We start from the raw sequence: 24,922 nt of genomic DNA, 5'->3' as shown, positions 1-24,922 counted from the left end.
TTCTCTTATGAAATGTATAGAAGATACATTTATTGGAGCAAAGAATCTTTGATACCCATCAAAACTTGCAGTGGAAGCGATTGTCTTTGCTTGAAGATTCCTTTCTAATTTGAGACTACACACATAATAGACTTGAAAATGAAGTTAGTCTCAAAGATTCAAATTATAGACCATTCTCCCCCTAAATGTGTGCATACAAGTGATGAATACTTGTTTAGCTTATGCACTTGTGAGGCCAGGGGATTAAGTTCTACAATTTGAACCTTGGTACAAATAAAGTATGAAAATATGAAATTGCACCAATTTAAGGAATTACTCATAATCAAACGATATACTAATAGACATGATATGCAATATTTTAAGCCAAGATTCAAGTGCAACCTTATGATGTGACTTAAGATATTGCATATACATGCATACACTAACTTGTAAGAGCCTAGATACACAAATGTAATACAATAGTTCATGGAGTGACACACCTTTGTTTCATGCCATATGGTCTTTATTATAATCATGAATTTCTATCTTAGCTTTTGATAGGCTTGACATTTCAAAGAGAAACTTATCCTCTTTAAACGATCAAGAGAAACTCATTCTCTTCAAAGAACTACACAAATTCACTAAAAGAAAATGTTAGTCTTTAAGGACACAAGATATAGAATGAGCTCCCCCTAAATGTATGCATCAAGTACTCGAATTACTTGTAACATGCACTTGATTCAATTAAGATTCTTAGAGGAGTTCATCATATATCTTGGTCAAGGTATAATATATTTGAAACAATTGAATTTATGCTAGAGAACACATATCGTTCCCCAATAGAACTAATCCATGGGGTGACATTGAAAGCTCTCTTGTGAGTTTTGGTGTTTGGATGACAACTCAATTAAAGGACTAACAAATGTACTAAGTGTTGAACAGGTGCTTAAGGTAAAGCCTACAGGGTTCAACACAAGTGAACAAATGTGATGGTCCAAGAACTGGATTATGGATACATAATGGACATCACAAGTAAGTTGGACATTGCATAAAGTGAGACTCGGTGCGTAGCTCGGAGACAACTGATCAAGCCAAGGACGGAGGCAAGAAGAGCTTCGAGGTACCAAGGGCACGGGAGAAGGTCAAGGAGGCTGAGGAACCCAAAGCCAAGGGTGAAGAAGAAGGCTTGCAAAGTCAAGGGTGATCGAGTTGAGAACAGCTACGGCACATCAAGGATCACTACATAAGGACGTGACTTACAGCCAATGAGGTAACAACTACAGTTATGTGGTGTAAGCCATAAGGCTCAAGATCAAGCTCTAAGGAGGAGATCAAGGTCACTAGAAAGTGAACAAGTGTCAAAACCAGAACTGGAAGCAGCCCAAAAGAGCTAAGTTCACCTTGATCTTTAGTTTGGGTTGTTCCTATGTTTGGAGATGTTCTATGTGACCTTTACAGGATGTTGGAGCCAAGTAATGTCAATCTAGATCAAGTCAAGCCGACTTGATGATTTATGTGTCCAACATCAAAGCTCAAGCATGTGAAATGCTATAGATTTAATGATTAAGAGAAGGTATGTTTCTATACTTAGTACATTGGTTTTGTGGACTAATATACTTGTCTAAGTGTTAGAAACAGAAAGAAGAAGAAAAGAAGAGAGGTGCAAAGGGCTTGGCTATGTATAGCCAAGGCAGCTCAGTCTGGCACACCGGACTGTCCGGTGGCGCACCGGACAGTGTCCGGTGCGCCAGGCTGAACTCTGGCGAACTGGCCACTCTCGGGAATTCACCGGCGACGAACGACTATAATTCACCGGACTGTCCGGTGTGCACCGGACTGTCCGGTGAGCCAACGGTTGGCCGGGCCAACGGTCGGCCGCGCGATCTGCGCGGGACACGTGGCCGAGCCAACGGCTAGATGGAGGCACCGGACTGTCCGGTGCGCCAACGGCTCCAAGACTGCCAACGGTCGGCTTCGCCATAAAAGGAAAGAAATCGGGCACCGGACAGTGTCCAGTGTGCACCGGACTGTCCGGTGCGCCACCCGACAGAAAGAAAGTATTGCCTTCCAAATGGGATTCCAACGGCTCCTAGGCCCCTTGTGCCTATAAAAGGGACCCCTAGGCGCCTCAAGCAATAGAGGAGAGCAGCCAACAAGTGTAGACTTCACTGGAATCAATTCTCGCTCTCCCTCTTGTGTGTAACTCTATAGTTTGTGTAGAAGGCACAGCTATAAGCCTTTAGAGAGAGGAGTAGTGCTGCTAAGAGCTAGAGCAAGGTCTTGAGCGTATCGTTACTCTGCCGGGGTGCTGCCAAGAAGTCTGTAAGCAGCCGCGGTTCTGTTGTAACCCCACTCAATAGTGAAAGGCTCTATCTGTCATACTGACAGATCTGAGCAAACGGAGGAAGGAGTTGAAATAGACTCCAAGCCCAGGTGTGGCTAACTCCAACGAGGACTAGGCAAGCATTTCAGGCTTGGCCGAACCTCGGGATAAATCCTTGCGTCTGTGTGCTCTGTTCTGTATTTGTATCCTGACTCTCTGCCTTACTCGTCTTTATATCTGCACTTCAATACTTATCTGTGGTATAAGCTTTATTTGAAGTGCAGGACATTTTGAGACAGGATCTTCCATTCCGCTGCGACCTACTCGAAGAATCTTCTCATTCCACTGCGTACTAAGTCTTCGAGTAGAGTAAGAATTTAAGTTTTAAAGTAATAAGTTTTATTCGCCTATTCACCCCCCCTCTAGGCGACATCCAGATCATGTTCCCGGGTCAAAGGGAACTTTCAATTGGTATCAGAGCTAGGCCTCTCCAGTGTGGGCTTAGCCGTCCGGAGATAACGATGTCGTCACAAGAGGTAACTGTAGAAATTCATTTAGGCGATGGCTCTAATTACAAATCTTGGTCTGTCTCTATTTATAATGCTTTCATGAGTGTTGATTCTGATTTGAGACAGATCTTTAGTAGAAGTATTTTTCCATCTGATATTAGCAAAAATCCCTCTAATGATGAGCTAAGATGTTTATCTCTCAATCACCGTGCTTGCAACATCTTAGTTGAGTCTCTTTCCAGAAGTGCCTATTTTGCCACCATGAGTAGTGATAATGATTTGGTTGTTGATGCTCATGATTTATGGAATAGAATTAAAGTAAAATATTTTGTGGCAAATTGTACTACTTCTACTCCCTATATTGCTTGTAATGCTAACCATTCAAAGGGAGAAGATCAAGAACGATGGACACCCAACGATGAATCTACCTCGTCGACAGGTTTGGTCTCCACTAATAATAAGTGTTTTATTGCTAACAATGACGGTGGAGACAAAAGCTATGATGAGGAGGAGTATGAGGATAATAGCGAGGATGAATCTTCATCATCACAAGGTACATTTTCCTATATTGCTTCCACTGACATTAATGACAGGGAAAATGAGACCGATGATGTGGAAGAAGAGGAGATTCGCCGTTTCTATAACCATCTCAACAAAGCGGACAAAGCTCTCCTGGTTAAGTTGTTGAGAAGGAACAAGGAACAAGGCGAGACGCTTCTCAGGCTAGAGGAGACTCTCATCAAAACCAACGACAGCCTGGAGAAGATGACCAAAGAACATGAGGAGCTAAAGTGCTCTCATGATAATTTAGTCCAACGGTATGAATCTATTTTATTTGAGCAAAGAAATAATCATGATGTATTATCTGATGTTGCTCAATTTAAAACTGAGAATTCTATGCTTAAGAGTCAAGTAGAAATGATAAATTTAGAAAAACTTGCTCTAAGTGAAAAATATGATATGCTATCTTATTCTCATAATGAATTAGTTGATGACCATATCATGCTTAATGTTGCTCATGAGGTTGTAATTTCAAACTTAAATTCATGTGAACCTCATTCTCGCACGTGTGCGCATTTGAATTGTATATCATCATGTGCTAACCCCTATTGCTCAAAAGAAAGCCAATCATTGATTGAGCAACAAGTTTTAGGGTCACAAAAGAAATTCTGTGGGAATAAGAAGCAACGACAACTGAGGAGAAGACGCTTAGCTCAACTCTCTCAAGATATCCACGGGCGCGTGGTGAAGAAGCTTGAGAAAGGAAAAACTGCAGCAAGTGTTAAGCTCAATAAGAAGAATGTTCCCAAAGCTATAAATGAAGGAATCAACATGAACGAGGAAAAAGGTAAAAATTCAATTAGTCATGTTGTTTGTACTAATCATCTCTCCATGTCCTTCAAGCACAAAAAGGGAAGAGGAAAAAGGAAAAATGCAAGGAGATAGGCCACCTCATCGCATCCTGTCCGTACAAAGACAAAAATGAAGGGACAAGGAGTTGTTTTGGATGCAACAAAAAGGACCACACGATCACTTCATGTCCGGTCATGAAGAATCAAGGATGTGCATCCTCCAAAGTGACCCTCACCAAGGAAAATGACACACAGCAAGCGTCGTGTCAAGTTGAGCGACGCTTCTGCTACAAGTGTGGTGAGCAGGGTCATCTATCCAAGGTATGTTATAAAGGTAAGATTCCTAAGCAAGTGAATTTGTGTCAATCTTATTCGGGTAGGAGACCCAAATCATACACTTGTGCTAGATCTATAATGAGAACACCTAGAACTAGCACATAGGCCATTTGGGTACCAAAGGCACATTTAGATGATCATTATGGACCCATCCCGAGATGGGTACCAAACTGTGCTAACTAGACCATGCAGGTGCCTTGAGATGGACTGGAGACCATGGGAGAGCTTAAGACGGTTATCTAAAACTCTATGCTTAAGCTGTTAATTGTTTTGGTGTTTATTGTCCCAAGGTTGAATTATTGTGAGACACTAATCCCATGTTCATCTCAAGTAAAATAAGGTGTATAGGTCCTTAATCACTATTGGTGAATCAAGTAAAAGGACTTTGATGAGAATCTACAGCTAGCTCTCCAAAGGACGGTACCCTGTGTATTTTAAGTACATAATTGCAATTTAGTATTGCTCTTAAGTTGGCTTGTTTTGCTACCTGTCTTTGGAGTAGTTATTCTTTATGATTGCCTGTGTTAAATAAATCATAATGATGTTTGCTTAATCATGACTGGTGCTATATAGGATATATCTTTTGAATCATTCATGGGTAGCTCTTTCATTTGTTATATCCACAACGATTAACTATCTTGGTGTATATGGATTAACCTGTAACTTTTTGTAAGTCATGCTATGTGCAAATATGACATCTTGTTTAGTCCATGTTCACATGATTACCCTAGTTTAGTACTGTGTGAATTTCAAATCCATGTCGTGCCCTTTTGAGCTATGAGGTGCATGAGCAAAAGGAGCCCTGAATTGGTGATAACAAGTGATCTCATAAAGGCAAAGGTATGGAAAATGGAACTGTGCAATTTTATTGAATATCTTGAAGTTCCATTGATAGTGATCATAGCTGTGTTCTTGCATTTCATTGGTAGTATCGTGGCTTAGGAGACTTATGCCTTAAAATGTTGTTTCTTTTGGTGTACCTAAAGAACCTTCTTAACTATGATGTGCTTAGACATGATCATGTTGTTTTTCAATTAGTATATGTGACGCAATGATAGTTAAGTATGAAGCATGTCTAAGTTGCATGTAAATGTTATACTTCCTGTGAGTATTCAATTGGCTTAGGTGCCACTGAGGCATGCATTGTTGTATTTAGTCAACCTTTCATTTAGCCTTCAATTGGTGTTAAGTGGCTTTTCATTTGATGTTCAAATTGGCATCTCTGGGTGATGAAAGTGATAGAGTATGTCGTGACCAAGGTATGTTGTGATTCCCTCTAGTTCTGAGGAAGCTAGAGTGTGCAAAGTGCAAGTCATTCAAATACTTGATGCACATCTTGAGGGGGAGCGCACATAACTTGTGTCTTTTGAGACTAACTGTTTCTTGAGCAATCTTGTATAGTCTCTAGGTGGAAAAGAGAAGATGAGCAAGAAATGGAGCAATCAGGACTTGGGTACCTCTGTAAGTCAAGAAATTGGTATCTCAAGTTGTAAGTAAGTGCATATTTTTAGATTGCTCATGCTCTATAATATCTGGTGATAATAGATGCTTATTCTTAAATATCATGGAGCTATGGTAATAAATGAACTTGCAATTGGTATCTTTCAATTGGTAGCCGTAATGGTTCGCTTCAATTGACATCTTTTGATAATCATGAGAATAGAAGTTTCTTCTTGTGCCCAATACTATAACTTGTTCTAAGTTTGATGTCTTAGCAACAAGAAAAAGTAAGGATAAAGAATCAGGCACAAGTGTGAAGAAGCTCTTGAGAGATTAGATACTTTCAAGATGGGAAGTACACTACAACATGGTAAAGGTACAAAGGGAGCATTAATCTTTTTGCATACATGTATCTTACCTAAATGATAGTGCATATGCTCAATAAGTAAGGGGGAGTTTTGATAGTCGTTTTCCTCCTTAACACCCTGCTGTCCCTTGACATCATCATACGTTCTTGCTTGAGTATGGTTTTTGGTGTTTGATGTCAAAGGGGGAGAATTTGTGTATTAAAGCTTATCCTAATGGGTGATGTGTTAGTTTGAGCTTTGCCAAGTGTGATATTCATATGTTTCCTGCAATGTTGCTCATATGGACTAGTGTTTCTGTTGCGATGAATTATTTGGCTTCTATAGTGTAAAAGATAGTCATGTGGCTAATGGTGCTTTAAGATTGTCTTAAATTAGTGTCTTAGTTTAAATTGGTATTAGGTTGAATTGGTATCTTAATGATGAATAGTGATAGGTTGATATTCCTGTGATATATCCACTACTTTGAATGGTGTTTAACTCTGATTATGTGCATTTGTGTGTTATAGCATCATGGTTTGAATCTTGACTCATTGCATCCTAAAAAGTGCTAAGGTGTAGAAATGTTTCGAATTGCCTAAGTATGTGCAAATTGGCGTCTGAGGCCAAAATTAGGTTCTTGAAGTAAGCACATATTTAGGGGGAGCATTCTAATTCAAAATTTGTGCTTCAAATCTTATTCTTATGTAAGCTTTAATTGTGTTGCCATCAATCACCAAAAAGGGGGAGATTGAAAGCTCTCTTGTGAGTTTTGGTGTTTGGATGACAACTCAATTAAAGGACTAACAAATGTACTAAGTGTTGAACAGGTGCTTAAGGTAAAGCCTACAGGGTTCAACACAAGTGAACAAATGTGATGGTCCAAGAACTGGATTATGGATACATAATGGACATCACAAGTAAGTTGGACATTGCATAAAGTGAGACTCGGTGCGTAGCTCGGAGACAACTGATCAAGCCAAGGACGGAGGCAAGAAGAGCTTCGAGGTACCAAGGGCACGGGAGAAGGTCAAGGAGGCTGAGGAACCCAAAGCCAAGGGTGAAGAAGAAGGCTTGCAAAGTCAAGGGTGATCGAGTTGAGAACAGCTACGGCACATCAAGGATCACTACATAAGGACGTGACTTACAGCCAATGAGGTAACAGCTACAGTTATGTGGTGTAAGCCATAAGGCTCAAGATCAAGCTCTAAGGAGGAGATCAAGGTCACTAGAAAGTGAACAAGTGTCAAAACCAGAACTGGAAGCAGCCCAAAAGAGTTAAGTTCACCTTGATCTTTAGTTTGGGTTGTTCCTATGTTTGGAGATGTTCTATGTGACCTTTACAGGATGTTGGAGCCAAGTAATGTCAATCTAGATCAAGTCAAGCCGACTTGATGATTTATGTGTCCAACATCAAAGCTCAAGCATGTGAAATGCTATAGATTTAATGATTAAGAGAAGGTATGTTTCTATACTTAGTACATTGGTTTTGTGGACTAATATACTTGTCTAAGTGTTAGAAACAGAAAGAAGAAGAAAAGAAGAGAGGTGCAAAGGGCTTGGCTATGTATAGCCAAGGCAGCTCAGTCTGGCACACCGGACTGTCCGGTGGCGCACCGGACAGTGTCCGGTGCGCCAGGCTGAACTCTGGCGAACTGGCCACTCTCGGGAATTCACCGGCGACGAACGGCTATAATTCACCGGACTGTCCGGTGTGCACCGGACTGTCCGGTGAGCCAACGGTTGGCCGGGCCAACAGTCGGCCGCGCGATCTGCGCGGGACACGTGGCCGAGCCAACGGCTAGATGGAGGCACCGGACTGTCCGGTGTGCACCGGACATGTCCGGTGCGCCAACGGCTCCAAGACTGCCAACGGTCGGCTTCGCCATAAAAGGAAAGAAATCGGGCACCGGACAGTGTCCGGTGTGCACCGGACTGTCCGGTGCGCCACCCGACAGAAAGAAAGTATTGCCTTCCAAATGGGATTCCAACGGCTCCTAGGCCCCTTGTGCCTATAAAAGGGACCCCTAGGCGCCTCAAGCAATAGAGGAGAGCAGCCAACAAGTGTAGACTTCACTGGAATCAATTCTCGCTCTCCCTCTTGTGTGTAACTCTATAGTTTGTGTAGAAGGCACAGCTATAAGCCTTTAGAGAGAGGAGTAGTGCTGCTAAGAGCTAGAGCAAGGTCTTGAGCGTATCGTTACTCTGCGGGGGTGCTGCCAAGAAGTCTGTAAGCAGCCGCGGTTCTGTTGTAACCCCACTCAATAGTGAAAGGCTCTATCTGTCATACTGACAGATCTGAGCAAACGGAGGAAGGAGTTGAAATAGACTCCAAGCCCAGGTGTGACTAACTCCAACGAGGACTAGGCAAGCATTTCAGGCTTGGCCGAACCTCGGGATAAATCCTTGCGTCTGTGTGCTCTGTTCTGTATTTGTATCCTGACTCTCTGCCTTACTCGTCTTTATATCTGCACTTCAATACTTATCTGTGGTATAAGCTTTATTTGAAGTGCAGGACATTTTGAGACAGGATCTTCCATTCCGCTGCGACCTACTCGAAGAATCTTCTCATTCCACTGCGTACTAAGTCTTCGAGTAGAGTAAGAATTTAAGTTTTAAAGTAATAAGTTTTATTCGCCTATTCACCCCCCCCCTCTAGGCGACATCCAGATCATGTTCCCGGGTCAAAGGAAACTTTCAGACATGTGGTAAATATTTGATCATTTCCTTCGAACCACTCATCCTCATTTGATGTTCTCCAAGGTGTGAGACTACAAAACATGAACTTGAAGAAATCATTAGCCTCACAAGATATAGGCTAAACTCTTTCTCAATTTGTGCATGCAAGAGTACACAAAGTACACTTATGCACATTAACAATACGAGGTTAAAGGAGATGTTTGCACTATATCTTGGTTTAACATAACATGCTTTACATAGATGATGAAAATTAAACCAATTGAAAGTTTAAGAACTGAAAGTATATCAATTGAAATCCTGAAGGGTAAAGCATGCTAATATGAACCTCAAACCTCATAATGAAGGATATCATATAAATATGTCACTACATCTTCATTATTAGGTTGACAAAAAGTGTAACTCCCTTCTTGAATCACTATGATTTCTTCTCTTTATGATTTCATCCAACCAGGCGATCTTGAACTTCATTCATCTTGGCTTGGTTCAATCATACTTGATACGAGACCCATTGAAACTCAATGATTGAAACAACCAAGACTCCCGTAGATTTTGAATCCATCTTGAAAGCACTTGGAAGGACCTTATTGAGACACTTAGAAAAGAGAGCATTAGAAACACAAGGGAGGGTTTCACAAATGATGATCCTTATATACGGATGGCAAATGAATCATCATTATTGAAACCCAAAAGGATAGACTAAATTCCTTTAAATAAGTGCACACATATAGTTGATGTCAAAGTTATATGCACTATTGAACATTTTATATTGCGAGGAATTTAACCTATACTATGGTACATTCCACTAAGGATAAAATACTAAAACAACTAAAGGAGAGGAAGTTTTCATATCTTGGCCTCTTATCAACTTCATCTTACTTTACTTGAATAGTATCCTTTAACTTGTGATTTATCCAATTTAATAATAAGCACCATCTCTCAACATAGATTTTCTTATGGATAAACTCAACACAAGAGATGACATTAGTAGCACAAGCACTAGTTTCTTATTTAGCAACCCTTTATATGTGGAAGACAAGCGTGTTGCTAAAATAGAGAAACATCATAATATGGACTAAATTTCCTTGAACCCTCATGCACAATAATTTTTGAATGACATGGATAATATGCATGGTTATTCAATGAAGTCTAAAGGGATGACTTAATCCATATTATGGTGAGTGTCTAATATAGAAGAATCAAATCCAAATTAACTAGATAGAGAATACGTCACATAATTTTGGATTGTTCACCATATGATAATATTCATTCAACTTCCAATTAGACCTTTATTTCATAATCAACAACTAATGTATATCCTCAAGTGCTTCATTTTCCTTAGTGGCTACACAAGTCACAAAAAGATAAGATTTGAAAATAATATGCACTTGAGATTCAGTTGTTACCACCCTAGCTACTATCTCCAAAGATGATTTATACATTCATTATCGAGCACCCAACTTGATCCATTGAAGGAGTGATCCTGCAAAACAAGTTTAAGCTTCATATCTTGGTACCCAATTTGAATTGGGTCCTTTGAGATTAGTAGTAAGAGCCTTGAGTACCCACACAATCATTATTGTGGCCTTTCTCTTTGTGTAGGCACCCACATATACTTGACAACCATCTTACATGGTTTCAAGTCAATATTTAATCACATAGATAAAAACTAGAGTTAAGAATAGGAGCATTTTCTCCTTTTATGTCACACCCGGATTTCGGGGCACCAAGACCCGGGCGCGAACATAATCACCAGGTGTGCTGGGACCAAGTCTCACACATATGATGCATAGTGGCACAGGATCGAATGTCACATCTTTACTATATAACAGGAGTTCTATACAAAATAATTAAATAATTACATCATATGAGGAAACGATCCAGCAACCCAAAGTTGACTGGGAGACGACGACCTAGACCTCTCACGAACTTGCCACAGCATCCTTCATGCGCCTCATCCTGTGGTACCTGTTCTTGACCTGTGGGGGGGTGTGAGACAGCAAGAGTGAGCTCACATACGTTCATCGCTCAACAAGTTGTGGGGAATAATGTGAATGAACTCGCCAAAGGTGGGAGTTCATGTGAAGTGTAAGGCTTACCAAAGAGGATGGTTAGAGCTGAGCATTGCTTTTAAAGTTGGTCAAAATTTTATTAGCAATTACTAAGTATAAGTAAATACCAACCCAATTAAGTAGTAAAACAAAAGTAACAACCTCACCTGCGATGCAATGCATATGACAAATTGAGTTTAAGTTCCATAAATTAATCATGTGAGGGTCCGAGCTGCTCATGACCGTGAGCACGGCTAGTATACCAGTTTTACACTCTGCAGAGGTTGCACATCTTTACCCACAAGTCATGTTACCCATCTGCCAAGGGATCGCGACTTCCCATACACCTCTACCGAGGAGGCGAGGCAGGGTAACACTACGAGGCCTTTACAAAGTTCCACTAGCTTCAGAAAACCCGCTACAGTTTATAGGAAGCTCCAATGCAGGAATCCCTTGCAGGACCGCCATCGCAGCAAAATCCTCCCGAGGGCCTCCCTACACTGACCACTCCCCTACTGCCCTTGCCCCTTTCGGGTAAGGTAGTCTTCCACTAGCTTTCCTAATTAATCGGCCAAGGGCGTCCCATTAAACCCTTGTGGTAGCACTGTTTTCCCGGGTGGTTCTCCATGTTCCAATTAACATAATGATCTTAACATGAACAATAAATAACAACTGATAACAAAAGTATAATCATGAATAGTGTAATCTTCATACCCAAAACCACATAAAGCAATAGCAAGTACTACCCAAAAAGTCCAGTGGTAATCAAGGTATAAAGATAGTCAAACTAGGGTAACCTATTGGGTCCCATCAAAATTAACCTATGCAGATCATTATGATTAATCAGAACATGACTGGGTAGAAAGAAGTGATCAAGGGCACAACTTGCCTGGGACTTGAGATTCCAGGTACCAGGATGATCTTCAGGTGACACGTGTCCTCACTGCTAAACGTAGCAATACAGACAAACATGGTATAGGCAAAATTAACATTACACCAATCATAAGAACAAACTGCATAATAATATTCTACGTGTCGCTACGAGATCGCGGGTTCGAGAACCGCTAAATTCGGAGTTACGGTTATTAAGTTATGAATTTCCGAAATTATTTAGTGCTTAGAATAGATTAATCCTTATGAACAATTTTAATTCAAGTTTCATGGTTAAACAAAGGTACTAGGTGATAAACAATATTAATACAAAATTTTTTGCAACTAGAATGACTCAATTTAAAGTTAAAATGAATTTACTATGATTTATTGAAGTTCTAGCACTCATTTATATCATAAAACCTATTTTATAATTCATTTATTCATTTTAACACGCCACTGGACTGAGCCTCAAATACTGAGAAGTGCAGGGGCAAAACCGAAGTTTTCCCAAGACACAGACCACTGGCGCTTGGAGTGCGGGTTTATTCCTAAGAAACCCAGGGATTCTTTAGTAAGATTCCCGGGCCGAAGGGGTACGGTTGATTTTCGATCGTCCAGATCAGATCCAGAGGCCAGGAACGGATCACGGCCGCGGCAAACAGACAAGCGAGCGTGTCCACTTGATCAACGAGCGACGACCGCGATTTATTGTCGTGAAGGGGTATCGCCTACTTCTAATCAGAGCCGCAGGGAACCGATCCAACGACCAGTAGGCTTTCTTCTACCTACGCGCACGGGCGTTCGACAGCAGTGAGCGCCCATGGCGCGACCCGTCGGATTGAACAAGCGTGCCGCGGCTCGCATCTACCATACGCAAGTTCTAACGCTTAGGGAGATACGGGCGAGGAAGATTATGGGAGCACAACTTACCGTGGCGCTGCCAGGATCACCGCCTGGTACTGCGATCGACCAGCCGGGATCACGACGCGCGGCGATGAAGCTCTGTTTCCCCCCGGTCAGCGCACACGAACGGAGGATTCACCTGACGCCCAGCGCGGCAGCGCACGACCCAGGCTTAGCTCACGCACTAGTTCTCTCCTGTCTCCTTTCTCTCTCTCTCGGCTGTTGCGAATGCGACGACGCGCTGGGTTGAGAGGAGGGCACTGTCCGTATATATATGCGCGATAGAGGTCCGAGGCGACTGGTTCGTAACTCCGTGGAAGTCGCGGGGGAGAACAACCCAACCTGTCACACGGCATCGGTGTCCGATGAACACAGAAGTAGCGTTCGGCCGCGGTTGCGAGGTTGAGGACCAGCCTGACAGAGAGGTCCACCAGCCAGCGACCGGATGAACATGCTAATGCCCTGGCAGCCCGGCCCCACACACCAGAGAGTAAGCGAGCGAGTATGGCTCACGCAGGTAGGGGAAGCCGACGGCTGGTATTGCATGCGTGGGCTGCGAGGGCACGATTTCCAGCCCAGGCTGACTGGGCGATCCGAGCTGGAGCTTCACGGCCAAGGTAACGTTCTTTTCTTTTTTTTTCTCCTTTTTGTTTGATTTCGAATTTAATCTCAAATTTATAGTGAAATTCCTATTTAGCTTAACTGCACAAATCTAAATACCAGTAGAAAAAATATATTTATTTATATATACTTTTCTTTATATTTTTATTTCCAAATTCTAAGATTTGATTTAGGTTTTAGTCCTTAATTCACATCATTAATGTAACCTTAATTTTTTTTATTATTAAATGCACAAACAATTAAACTCCAGTATGATGAATAATTTAATGCTTTTATTAATCCTTTGTTTTTTTAATGAGGTGTTCACTTGTGATAGTAAGTAGATACAACACACACATATAGATAAAGGAAAATAACTTTTTCTCCTTTTATATTATATCTACAAATTGGGTATTACAAATCCTACCCCCTTAAAAAAAATCTCGTCCTCGAGATTTGTAAGAAAAGGGATCCAACAAGCTTGGTTTGTAGTCTATACTTTAGTTTCTAGTTGGTTTTAATACCAAAAGATTTGTTTTTTTTTAATATCACAAATTATCATGTGATTAGGAAAGCATGGGTATATATATATAGCTACTTTATTATGTAGGATAAAAGATGTATCCAAAGCATGGATAGGTTTGGGTAAGGTAAGGAAGGACTCCATCCAAGATTGTGGATCTTGACTCCGCTGGCGATTCAACTTGATCTTTGAAGACTTGAGTTGATGCTTATTCTTCTTTGACGTGGTTGGTCTCCTTTGGCCTTTCTTCTTGGAGTTGCCATCCGAGTTAATGACATATGGTTAGGATACATGTGAGTAGGATGGATTATATGGTGTAGGTAGATTAGAATCTCTTGCTAGGTTAAAATTGAGGGGTTATGCAACTATCGGATGGTTAAGGTAGTTGCATATGGCCAAATCGATCTATCATTCTTAATTTAGCGCAGGGTGAACTAAGTTAAGACCCGTTCTATAGGAGTAGAGTCTAATCCCTTTCATCAGTATTATCTAACATGTTTGATAAGTCACTTTAGATTAGATCAGATCTAGGTTAGATTGGTGTGACTAGTTTGACTAGATAAGATCTTATTTATTTTAGGCTAGATCATGGTTGTTACACTAGCGTGGGATAATTATGCTTATTGGGGTACGATGAATCCATAAGGATAAGGTAGAATCTTTTGAGGTCAGATAGATCTATTAGGATAAGATAAATCTTTTCAAGATAAGATGAGAATCTATTTTTTTAGGATAAGATGGATCTTATGAGTGTAGGATAGACTTTTTCAAGATAAGATGGATTTTGCTAGGCTAGATTCTTTGATGAGGGATAACCTAGTTCATTTAGATATTTTTATAACCGTTTTTTTCTATATGTATATGCAGATGTGATTGTGGACATTACTCCACAACTAATCACACTCAATCAAGGATCCAAATCAGACATATATCATAAGAACAAACACTCAAGCGTATAGATACCTATGAAAATAGTTTTGTTTTTGTTCCTAAGAGTAGGTTTCCTATTCCTAAAGGTCACTTTAGGCACGGGATTTCAAAGTGTGAAATCCACTTTTGTCTTTAGAATGAAAAGGTAAGAATAATCAGAGTAAAGCGGAAATAGATGAGAAAAGATTAAGAAAAGTTTAGAAAAGAATCAGAGTAGCAGAGGTAAGTAGATAATGGTTGTCTAGTTCTATCTAGGTTTCGTCCTACAGTCAACATTCCTCTGATACCACTTCTGTCACACCCGGATTTCGGGGCACCAAGACCCGGGCGCGAACATAATCACCAGGTGTGCTGGGACCAAGTCTCACACATATGATGCATAGTGGCACAGGATCGAATGTCACATCTTTACTATATAACAGGAGTTCTATACAAAATAATTAAATAATTACATCATATGAGGAAACGATCCAGCAACCCAAAGTTGACTGGGAGACGACGACCTAGACCTCTCACGAACTTGCCACAGCATCCTTCATGCGCCTCATCCTGTGGTACCTGTTCTTGACCTGTGGGGGGGTGTGAGACAGCAAGAGTGAGCTCACATACGTTCATCGCTCAACAAGTTGTGGGGAATAATGTGAATGAACTCGCCAAAGGTGGGAGTTCATGTGAAGTGTAAGGCTTACCAAAGAGGATGGTTAGAGCTGAGCATTGCTTTTAAAGTTGGTCAAAATTTTATTAGCAATTACTAAGTATAAGTAAATACCAACCCAATTAAGTAGTAGAACAAAAGTAACAACCTCACCTGCGATGCAATGCATATGACAAATTGAGTTTAAGTTCCATAAATTAATCATGTGAGGGTCCGAGCTGCTCATGACCGTGAGCACGGCTAGTATACCAGTTTTACACTCTGCAGAGGTTGCACATCTTTACCCACAAGTCATGTTACCCATCTGCCAAGGGATCGCGACTTCCCATACACCTCTACCGAGGAGGCGAGGCAGGGTAACACTACGAGGCCTTTACAAAGTTCCACTAGCTTCAGAAAACCCGCTACAGTTTATAGGAAGCTCCAATGCAGGAATCCCTTGCAGGACCGCCATCGCAGCAAAATCCTCCCGAGGGCCTCCCTACACTGACCACTCCCCTACTGCCCTTGCCCCTTTCGGGTAAGGTAGTCTTCCACTAGCTTTCCTAATTAATCGGCCAAGGGCGTCCCATTAAACCCTTGTGGTAGCACTGTTTTCCCGGGTGGTTCTCCATGTTCCAATTAACATAATGATCTTAACATGAACAATAAATAACAACTGATAACAAAAGTATAATCATGAATAGTGTAATCTTCATACCCAAAACCACATAAAGCAATAGCAAGTACTACCCAAAAAGTCCAGTGGTAATCAAGGTATAAAGATAGTCAAACTAGGGTAACCTATTGGGTCCCATCAAAATTAACCTATGCAGATCATTATGATTAATCAGAACATGACTGGGTAGAAAGAAGTGATCAAGGGCACAACTTGCCTGGGACTTGAGATTCCAGGTACCAGGATGATCTTCAGGTGACACGTGTCCTCACTGCTAAACGTAGCAATACAGACAAACATGGTATAGGCAAAATTAACATTACACCAATCATAAGAACAAACTGCATAATAATATTCTACGTGTCGCTACGAGATCGCGGGTTCGAGAACCGCTAAATTCGGAGTTACGGTTATTAAGTTATGAATTTCCGAAATTATTTAGTGCTTAGAATAGATTAATCCTTATGAACAATTTTAATTCAAGTTTCATGGTTAAACAAAGGTACTAGGTGATAAACAATATTAATACAAAATTTTTTGCAACTAGAATGACTCAATTTAAAGTTAAAATGAATTTACTATGATTTATTGAAGTTCTAGCACTCATTTATATCATAAAACCTATTTTATAATTCATTTATTCATTTTAACACGCCACTGGACTGAGCCTCAAATACTGAGAAGTGCAGGGGCAAAACCGAAGTTTTCCCAAGACACAGACCACTGGCGCTTGGAGTGCGGGTTTATTCCTAAGAAACCCAGGGATTCTTTAGTAAGATTCCCGGGCCGAAGGGGTACGGTTGATTTTCGATCGTCCAGATCAGATCCAGAGGCCAGGAACGGATCACGGCCGCGGCAAACAGACAAGCGAGCGTGTCCACTTGATCAACGAGCGACGACCGCGATTTATTGTCGTGAAGGGGTATCGCCTACTTCTAATCAGAGCCGCAGGGAACCGATCCAACGACCAGTAGGCTTTCTTCTACCTACGCGCACGGGCGTTCGACAGCAGTGAGCGCCCATGGCGCGACCCGTCGGATTGAACAAGCGCGCCGCGGCTCGCATCTACCATACGCAAGTTCTAACGCTTAGGGAGATACGGGCGAGGAAGATTATGGGAGCACAACTTACCGTGGCGCTGCCAGGATCACCGCCTGGTACTGCGATCGACCAGCCGGGATCACGACGCGCGGCGATGAAGCTCTGTTTCCCCCCGGTCAGCGCACACGAACGGAGGATTCACCTGACGCCCAGCGCGGCAGCGCACGACCCAGGCTTAGCTCACGCACTAGTTCTCTCCTGTCTCCTTTCTCTCTCTCTCGGCTGTTGCGAATGCGACGACGCGCTGGGTTGAGAGGAGGGCACTGTCCGTATATATATGCGCGATAGAGGTCCGAGGCGACTGGTTCGTAACTCCGTGGAAGTCGCGGGGGAGAACAACCCAACCTGTCACACGGCATCGGTGTCCGATGAACACAGAAGTAGCGTTCGGCCGCGGTTGCGAGGTTGAGGACCAGCCTGACAGAGAGGTCCACCAGCCAGCGACCGGATGAACATGCTAATGCCCTGGCAGCCCGGCCCCACACACCAGAGAGTAAGCGAGCGAGTATGGCTCACGCAGGTAGGGGAAGCCGACGGCTGGTATTGCATGCGTGGGCTGCGAGGGCACGATTTCCAGCCCAGGCTGACTGGGCGATCCGAGCTGGAGCTTCACGGCCAAGGTAACGTTCTTTTCTTTTTTTTTCTCCTTTTTGTTTGATTTCGAATTTAATCTCAAATTTATAGTGAAATTCCTATTTAGCTTAACTGCACAAATCTAAATACCAGTAGAAAAAATATATTTATTTATATATACTTTTCTTTATATTTTTATTTCCAAATTCTAAGATTTGATTTAGGTTTTAGTCCTTAATTCACATCATTAATGTAACCTTAATTTTTTTTATTATTAAATGCACAAACAATTAAACTCCAGTATGATGAATAATTTAATGCTTTTATTAATCCTTTGTTTTTTTTAATGAGGTGTTCACTTGTGATAGTAAGTAGATACAACACACACATATAGATAAAGGAAAATAACTTTTTCTCCTTTTATATTATATCTACAAATTGGGTATTACATTTTATTAATACATCGTTGTGTTGCCTTCTTGATGATGAACCTACCTTGACTTTGGGTGCACCTAGCTTATCAAGGTTAGTCGCACAAGCATTCATATCATAAAGACAAGTTATGCATGGAATTTACAACTTAGTGATCCAATCCTAGTGTGAAGCATATGGATAACGATTGAAGTAGATTCCTAAGATATCAATTTGTAGGTTTCCAAAATTTAGAGATTATGGATCACTAATTGTACCTTTTACAGTTTAAAAATCATATCCATGTTAGTGCATATGTATGTGATGAATATCAACAAAAAGGATTCTTATGCACTTTTAGATTTAACGATAAGGGAATTTTAAACTGCATCAAGAGTAGCTATTTAGAAAACAAAGATTATAATCCATATGAATGAGATACAAATTTACCATTTTGGATTATCTTAGTATAGCTTACTCAAGGGAAACTTATTCTCTATGACACAAGATATATATAATGTGCTCCCACTACATATGTGCATCAAGTATTTGAATGACTTGCCAAATGCACTTTCAATTCAGTTAAGAGTTTCATGAGGAGTACATTACATATATTGGTCAAGGCATGACAAATTTGCAATGAATTAACTTATGCCTAAGAATACTTACCAACATATAGAATGTACCATTTGTTATATCAATTGAAAGATCTTACTATACGAGATGGTGTCATCTAAGTATTCTTCTTTTCTTCATTTGTGGAGACTTCCTTCTTTAGCTTGTTATCTCTTTACCTTTTAAAACTAGTCGAAAAAGCACTTCGAAAAGAGATATTAGTGGTACAAGGAAGTATTTAATGAATGATGATATTTATATATGAATGGCAGACAAATCATCATTTATGAGGCATAAAGGCATAAATTAAATTCCTTTTAGGGGCTGTTTGGCTCCCAAGAATTGGTTTGAATTGAATCACTTTCCAAGAATTGGTCTGTTTGGCTGTCTGTGGAATTGAATTGATCATTTCTACCTAATTCTAATCCCTGCAAATATGGCCTCCTCTCAATTCAGACCCTCTACCATCAGAAAAGGCTAGAAAGGCAACTAAGGTTTGCTACGTCGCCCAGACCATCTCCACCCAGGACCGCCGCCCTCATCCGTCTCCCCCATCTTCCTCGCCCTCGTCTACCTCGCGCTCGTCGGAAAAAGCAGCTCAGGTGAGTCATCTACCTTGCCCTCATCCATCTCGTGTTCTTCCTCTGTTCATCCCGACGATCTGGAGGTGTGTCTATCAAGGGGATTCCTAGGATCGCGTAGGATCTGCAGCTCAGGAGCGATTATTCCAATGTAGGCTTCTGCCCATACTTGCGCCACGCCCACGAGTCAGACGGCGGCGGCCCCTCCCCGCCGCTGCCCCCCTTGGGCCGGTCCCCGCACTCGGCCAGCGGCACCGACACAACCCGCTTCTCCATCGATCTCCGGCTGCTCGCAAACAGAAAAGGACGACCCAAATTAATCACACATCTTTGCAGCTCATGTCTAGTTTGTATAGAGTCCCGTGCCAGCCACCGCCGCAGCAGATGAACCCCGCCCGTACCTGCGCTTAGCTGGCGGCGAGGCGTGGAGGTCGCGCTTGTTCGGCCCGGCTCCGGCGCGAGGCGACTCCACGTCCGCGTCCGCCGCCGCAGCTGCCTGCGGCTGGTCGGGGGATTCCGCCCGCGACGAATCTGAGCTGCAGTACCCGTCCTCGCCCGACGACATCGATCAGATCCTCCCCTCTCTCGTCGCTACTGTATCTTCAATTAACTAGCTATTGCATTATATTGTTGGCAAAACTAGTACTCTGCTCCATGAGGTTCCCAGACTATTTTAAACAGAATTTTATAATTATTGCAGATTACTGTTTTGAACAGAATTTTATGATTATTGCAGACGGGCATTCACATGTTGAAATCATGAACTCTGCTCCATGAGGTTCCCAGACTATTTTAAAAGTTGTTTTTGTTTTTGCAGTTTCATCACAAGTTTGTTTTGGGATCTGTCGCCTCAAGTTTCATCTAGCTACCTTCAACAAATCCTTCAATCTCCATGGCTACATCGGTACTTCTCCTATTCCACCTTGTGCCACTACTAGTAGTGTTTTTATTCTTGAGTAGAGCATTTTGCTTTCAACTAGCATGTCTAATTGCATATAAATTACATATTCTAGATATCAAATCAATATACTAACGAGGAGGAAATTAAAAGGAAGAGAAAGAAGCGAAAGAGAGTTGTTGTATTAGCTGTGTCTATTATGGCTATAATTGCAAATCGGTATCAACGGAGGAGACCTAGACACATCGTAGATGCTAACGAAGTTCAAGAGAGAAATGTCGAGTGCAGAAAACAAATGCTACATAATATGTACCAGGGTTCAAATGTCTATTGCTATGACAGTTTGCGCCTAACTAAGAGATCTTTTAGTGACTTGAGTGCCATCTTACGGGAAAAGAGTGGCCTACAGGATACCCTAAATGTGTCGGTAGAAGAAAAGCTTGCAATTTTTCTGCTTATAGTAGGTCATAACACCAAAATGAGGCTGATCTGTAGCACTTATGGGTGTTCCCTTGAACCAATCAGTCGACACTTCAACGAAGTGCTTAGAGGGATTCTATCTTTAAGTCATGAGTTCATCAAGCTTCCTAATCCAGAAACCACTCTACCTGAGGATCCAAAGTGGAAATGGTTTGAGGACTGTCTAGGTGCACTAGATGGCACACATATCGATGTGAATGTTCCATTGACTGACCAAGGTAGGTACAGAAATAGGAAGCAATGAATCACCACTAATGTATTAGGGGTTTGTGATCGACAAATGAAGTTTCTATATGTCTTGGCTGGATGGGAAGGGTCGGCTTCGGATTCACGCATACTACATGATGCCATGTCACAGGAGGACACATTTGTTGTTCCTAGTGGTAAATACTATCTAGTGGATGCTGGATATACAAATGGTCTGGGATTTCTTGCCCTGTACCGATCTACACGGTACCACTTGAATGAATGGGCTATTCAAGGCAACAATCCATCTACTGTGAGAGAGTTATTCAACCTACGCCATGCAACAACTAGGAATGTGATAGAGAGAACTTTTGGGCTATTGAAGATGAGATGGGCAATCTTGAGGACCAGCTCATATTTTGATTTAGAAAACCAGGTATAACATAGTAGGTCTTCAATTAAAATTCAATCGTTAGTTTTAAAATTATGTATTGACTTAGCCATATTATTCTATGCAGATTAGGATCATCCATGCTTGCTGCATATTGCATAATTTTTTAAGGGATAGACAAAGAGATATGGACGATATTCTAATACATGAAGTTGATAGTCTCATCTCTGCTGCTCCTGCTGAAAATCAAGGAGAAATGAGTATGATTACGCATGTTCAATCAACTAATGAGTGGGGTTATTTTAGAGACACCAAAGCTAGTGAAATGTTTGTTGATTATCAAGCGAGGCGTGGTCAAAGCTCATAGTTGTATGCTTCTGTTTTCTATGTCTTTGTCATTTATGAATTTTTGTGTTTGTGTTTTTTATATGTGTGGTTCTTTGATTGTAGGACAAGAAAACAAGGGGCTATGTTCCTTGGAATGATGAGATGGATAAGGTACTCCTTGATACATTTGTGGACTATTACAATAAAGGTGATGGATGTCAGAATGGGTGGAAGTCTCATGTATACACAGCTGCTGTGAAGAATGTTTGTGAGAAGTGTAATGTCACCATTACAAAGGAAAATATTAGCTCTCGCAGCAAGACCTTTGATAAGCACTACAATATCATTAATGGTTTGTTGTCCACTAGTGGTTTTGGATGGGATTGGGAGAAGAACAAGCTCAAAGTTGATAGTGACACTGTATGGGATGAGTACGTTGAGGTAAGAAAATTTTTGTTGTTCATTACTCATTAGTTTATTATTTGCTTGTTGTGTTATAGGAAATAGATCTTACGATTTGCCTGATGCATGGCACCTTGAATAAGCCCTTGTACATTTTGAGTTATAGGCTGATCTGGCGTTTGATCTTGGTGTTTGCAGTTCATGAACTTTAGGAAAGATGCTAAGCTCTTATCGTGTCAAATTGGAGTTTGACCTTGTTTATTTTTAGCTTCATAATTACAGCATATTAATGATGATGAAGGATGTGTTGGTCCTGATGCATGCGAATATTACATGTGTGTTGTTTGCTTGATCTTTGGTAGCTCGCGATTATTCATAACTTGGCCCTGCAGCCTAATTACGAGTTCACATTTCAAATGTTAGCCTTTCTTCACTTCCTGATAGTACGCTTTGCCGCTGGTAACAACTAGCTTCATATATGACTTGCCTTTGTGGTAACAACTTAGCCTTCTTTACTTTGTAATTTTTGTTCACCGTGCACTACTTTGTCTGCCACTACTGTAAACTGTGAATAATTTTTGTTAGCTTTGTAAACTACTTTGTCTGCCACTACTGCCATTACTTTCAATTTTTGTAGTTTATTTCATTTTTGTGAAGATTTTTTGTTCTTATTTTTACTCCAAATTGGTCATACATGCTACTGTTGCCTAATAGTTTATTCCATTTTTTGCAGCTTAGTTTATGTTTCAATTCCAAGTTTATTTGTTGATGTATCTTTGTAACAATTTTTTTATAGAGGAATAAGGAAGCAAAAGGATATAGACATAAGGTTGTGAAGTTTTGGGATCTACTCAGCCTAGTGTACAATAATGGCCAAGCAAATGGAGAGAGTGCTAAAACAGCAGCTGAAAGTTCAAAGGAAATGGCAAAAGAGAATGATACCGGAGGCAAGGATGCTCCATATTCTGTATCTTCCTCGAGTAGTTTAAAAAGACAAAGATCAGATGATTCATTTAACTCTATATGGTGTGATAAGTTTGACATGCTTACATCTGCATTGAAAGATGACGGTCCAAAGCTACCCTCTTCCGCCGAAGTTCTCGCCGCATTACAAGAGGTTGAGGGACTTGATGAAGACACATAACTTTAGCTTTATGACATCCTCACCTCTAATGCACGCAAGTTTGAGTCGATGATGGCACTCCCAATGGAAAGGAGGAAGAGGTGGCTTATGATGCAACTAAGGAAGTGAAACAACTTATATGTGAACTTAGATCTCTGTGTTGAACTGATTGTGTGAACTTGTCTTTGTGAAACTTTTGTGTGTGAACTTGATGGCTATGTGAAACTGTTGTGTGCGAACTTGATGGCTTTATAAAACTACTATGTGAAGATTTGATGTCTTTGTAGAACTTTTATGTGCGAATTTGATGACTTTGTGAAACTGTTATGTGTGACTTGCCTTTGTGGAATTGTTATTTGTGAACTTAATAGTTTCTGATAGTTGTAAATTGTTCATGCTTATTTTTAAGCAGATGCAAAGTCAAGAGATCCTTGTTTGTATTCAAATTCAAATTCCGTGTGCAAAGTATCCAAACAACATCTAGAATTTAATTCTAGGAATTCAATTGCTTGTACAACCAAACAAAAATAATGGAATTGAATCACTTTCTAGTCGATTGAATTCTATATAATTTATTTCTTGGAATTTATTTCTTGGAAAAGGTTTCATTTCTAGGCATCCAAACGGGGTGTTAAGTTAATGCACATGGAGGAGTGAATTAACAATATGCACCAATTTACAAATGTAAGCCAAAGGAATTTAACCTTCATATTGACATTACTTTCCATAGAATAGATTATTACCAATTGAAAGAATGTCACTTGAAAGGAACTATTATTGGTCACATACCAAATGAAACAACTAGTTCCATACCTTTGCCTTGAGCATTCCTAATCTTTATTTTAGGTGAAGATTAACCTTTAATGCTTGTGATTTTATCAAATGAAAGAGCACAATCTCTACTTATGAATTTTCATGAAATAGCTTAAAAGAGATTGCATTAGAAACAAAATCAATAATTTTCTATTTAGCAGCCTTTAGTATATGAATGACAATAAGCTTACTAAAATAAGGAAACCTCATGATATGAACTGAGTTACCCTTACAAGCATCATGCATAACACTGATTTAAACAAGGTGAAAATAGCATGATTATTTAATTAAGTTTACATGGCAAGTTTAATTCATAGCATGGTGAGTGATTAATGTAGAAGACTCAAAACCAATTTAAACAAGAAGGAATACATCACATTGTATTGGATTGATCTTCTTTGAATGTTAAATGACACGTTCCATGTGAGAAACACATTCTCATGTTGTGAGACTACATAAACACTTAGATAAAAACATTAGTCTCACAACTCTAGTCATATAGAGAATGTCCCTTTTGATAAGTGCTTTAAGAATTTGAATTTCTTACTTAGCACTCTATTCATTTAAGAACATGGGATAATCCTCTTTATGTCTAGGTCATGGCAATAGTACGATAATTCATTTGAAATATGCTACGAATTAATTATCATCAATTAAAGTATGTAGATTACCACAATATAAAAATATGAACTTGCAATCTACCATATAATTAGATCTTTTCCAAAGCAAGGTAAAATATTTTAAGTTCATTCTCAAGTGCTTCATTTTTCCTATGTTGCTACAAAAGACACAAAGGAATATACCAATTAAAAGCAATGTGCACTTAAGAATTAATTGTTACCATCCTT

General features: G+C 40.6%; 1 protein-coding gene across 3 annotated transcripts; it reads left to right on the top strand.

Annotated features, from left to right (window-relative positions):
• Positions 1-20,253: 20,253 nt before the first annotated feature.
• Positions 20,254-23,514, top strand: LOC103652086 (uncharacterized). Of its 3 annotated transcripts, none has more exons than XM_023302121.2 (4): positions 20,300-20,358; positions 21,537-21,778; positions 21,860-22,177; positions 22,935-23,514. In XM_023302121.2, the coding sequence occupies exons 3-4, from the start codon at positions 21,899-21,901 to the stop codon at positions 23,280-23,282; spliced, it is 627 nt and encodes a 208-aa protein (XP_023157889.1). In that variant the 5' UTR covers positions 20,300-20,358; positions 21,537-21,778; positions 21,860-21,898; the 3' UTR covers positions 23,283-23,514. The 3 variants fall into 3 exon arrangements, with proteins under 3 accessions (XP_020406690.1, XP_023157889.1, XP_020406691.1); XM_020551102.3 differs by lacking the exon at positions 20,300-20,358 and adding an exon at positions 21,191-21,454; XM_020551101.2 differs by lacking the exon at positions 21,537-21,778 and having other exon boundaries at positions 20,254-20,358.
• The last annotated feature ends 1,408 nt before the right edge of the window (positions 23,515-24,922 follow it).

This window comes from Zea mays, chromosome 3 (assembly GCF_902167145.1).
Source record: "Zea mays cultivar B73 chromosome 3, Zm-B73-REFERENCE-NAM-5.0, whole genome shotgun sequence".
NCBI lineage: Eukaryota > Viridiplantae > Streptophyta > Magnoliopsida > Poales > Poaceae > Zea > Zea mays.
The sequence above is the reverse complement of the archived record's forward strand: the minus strand, read 5'-3'. Positions and strand labels throughout refer to the sequence as shown.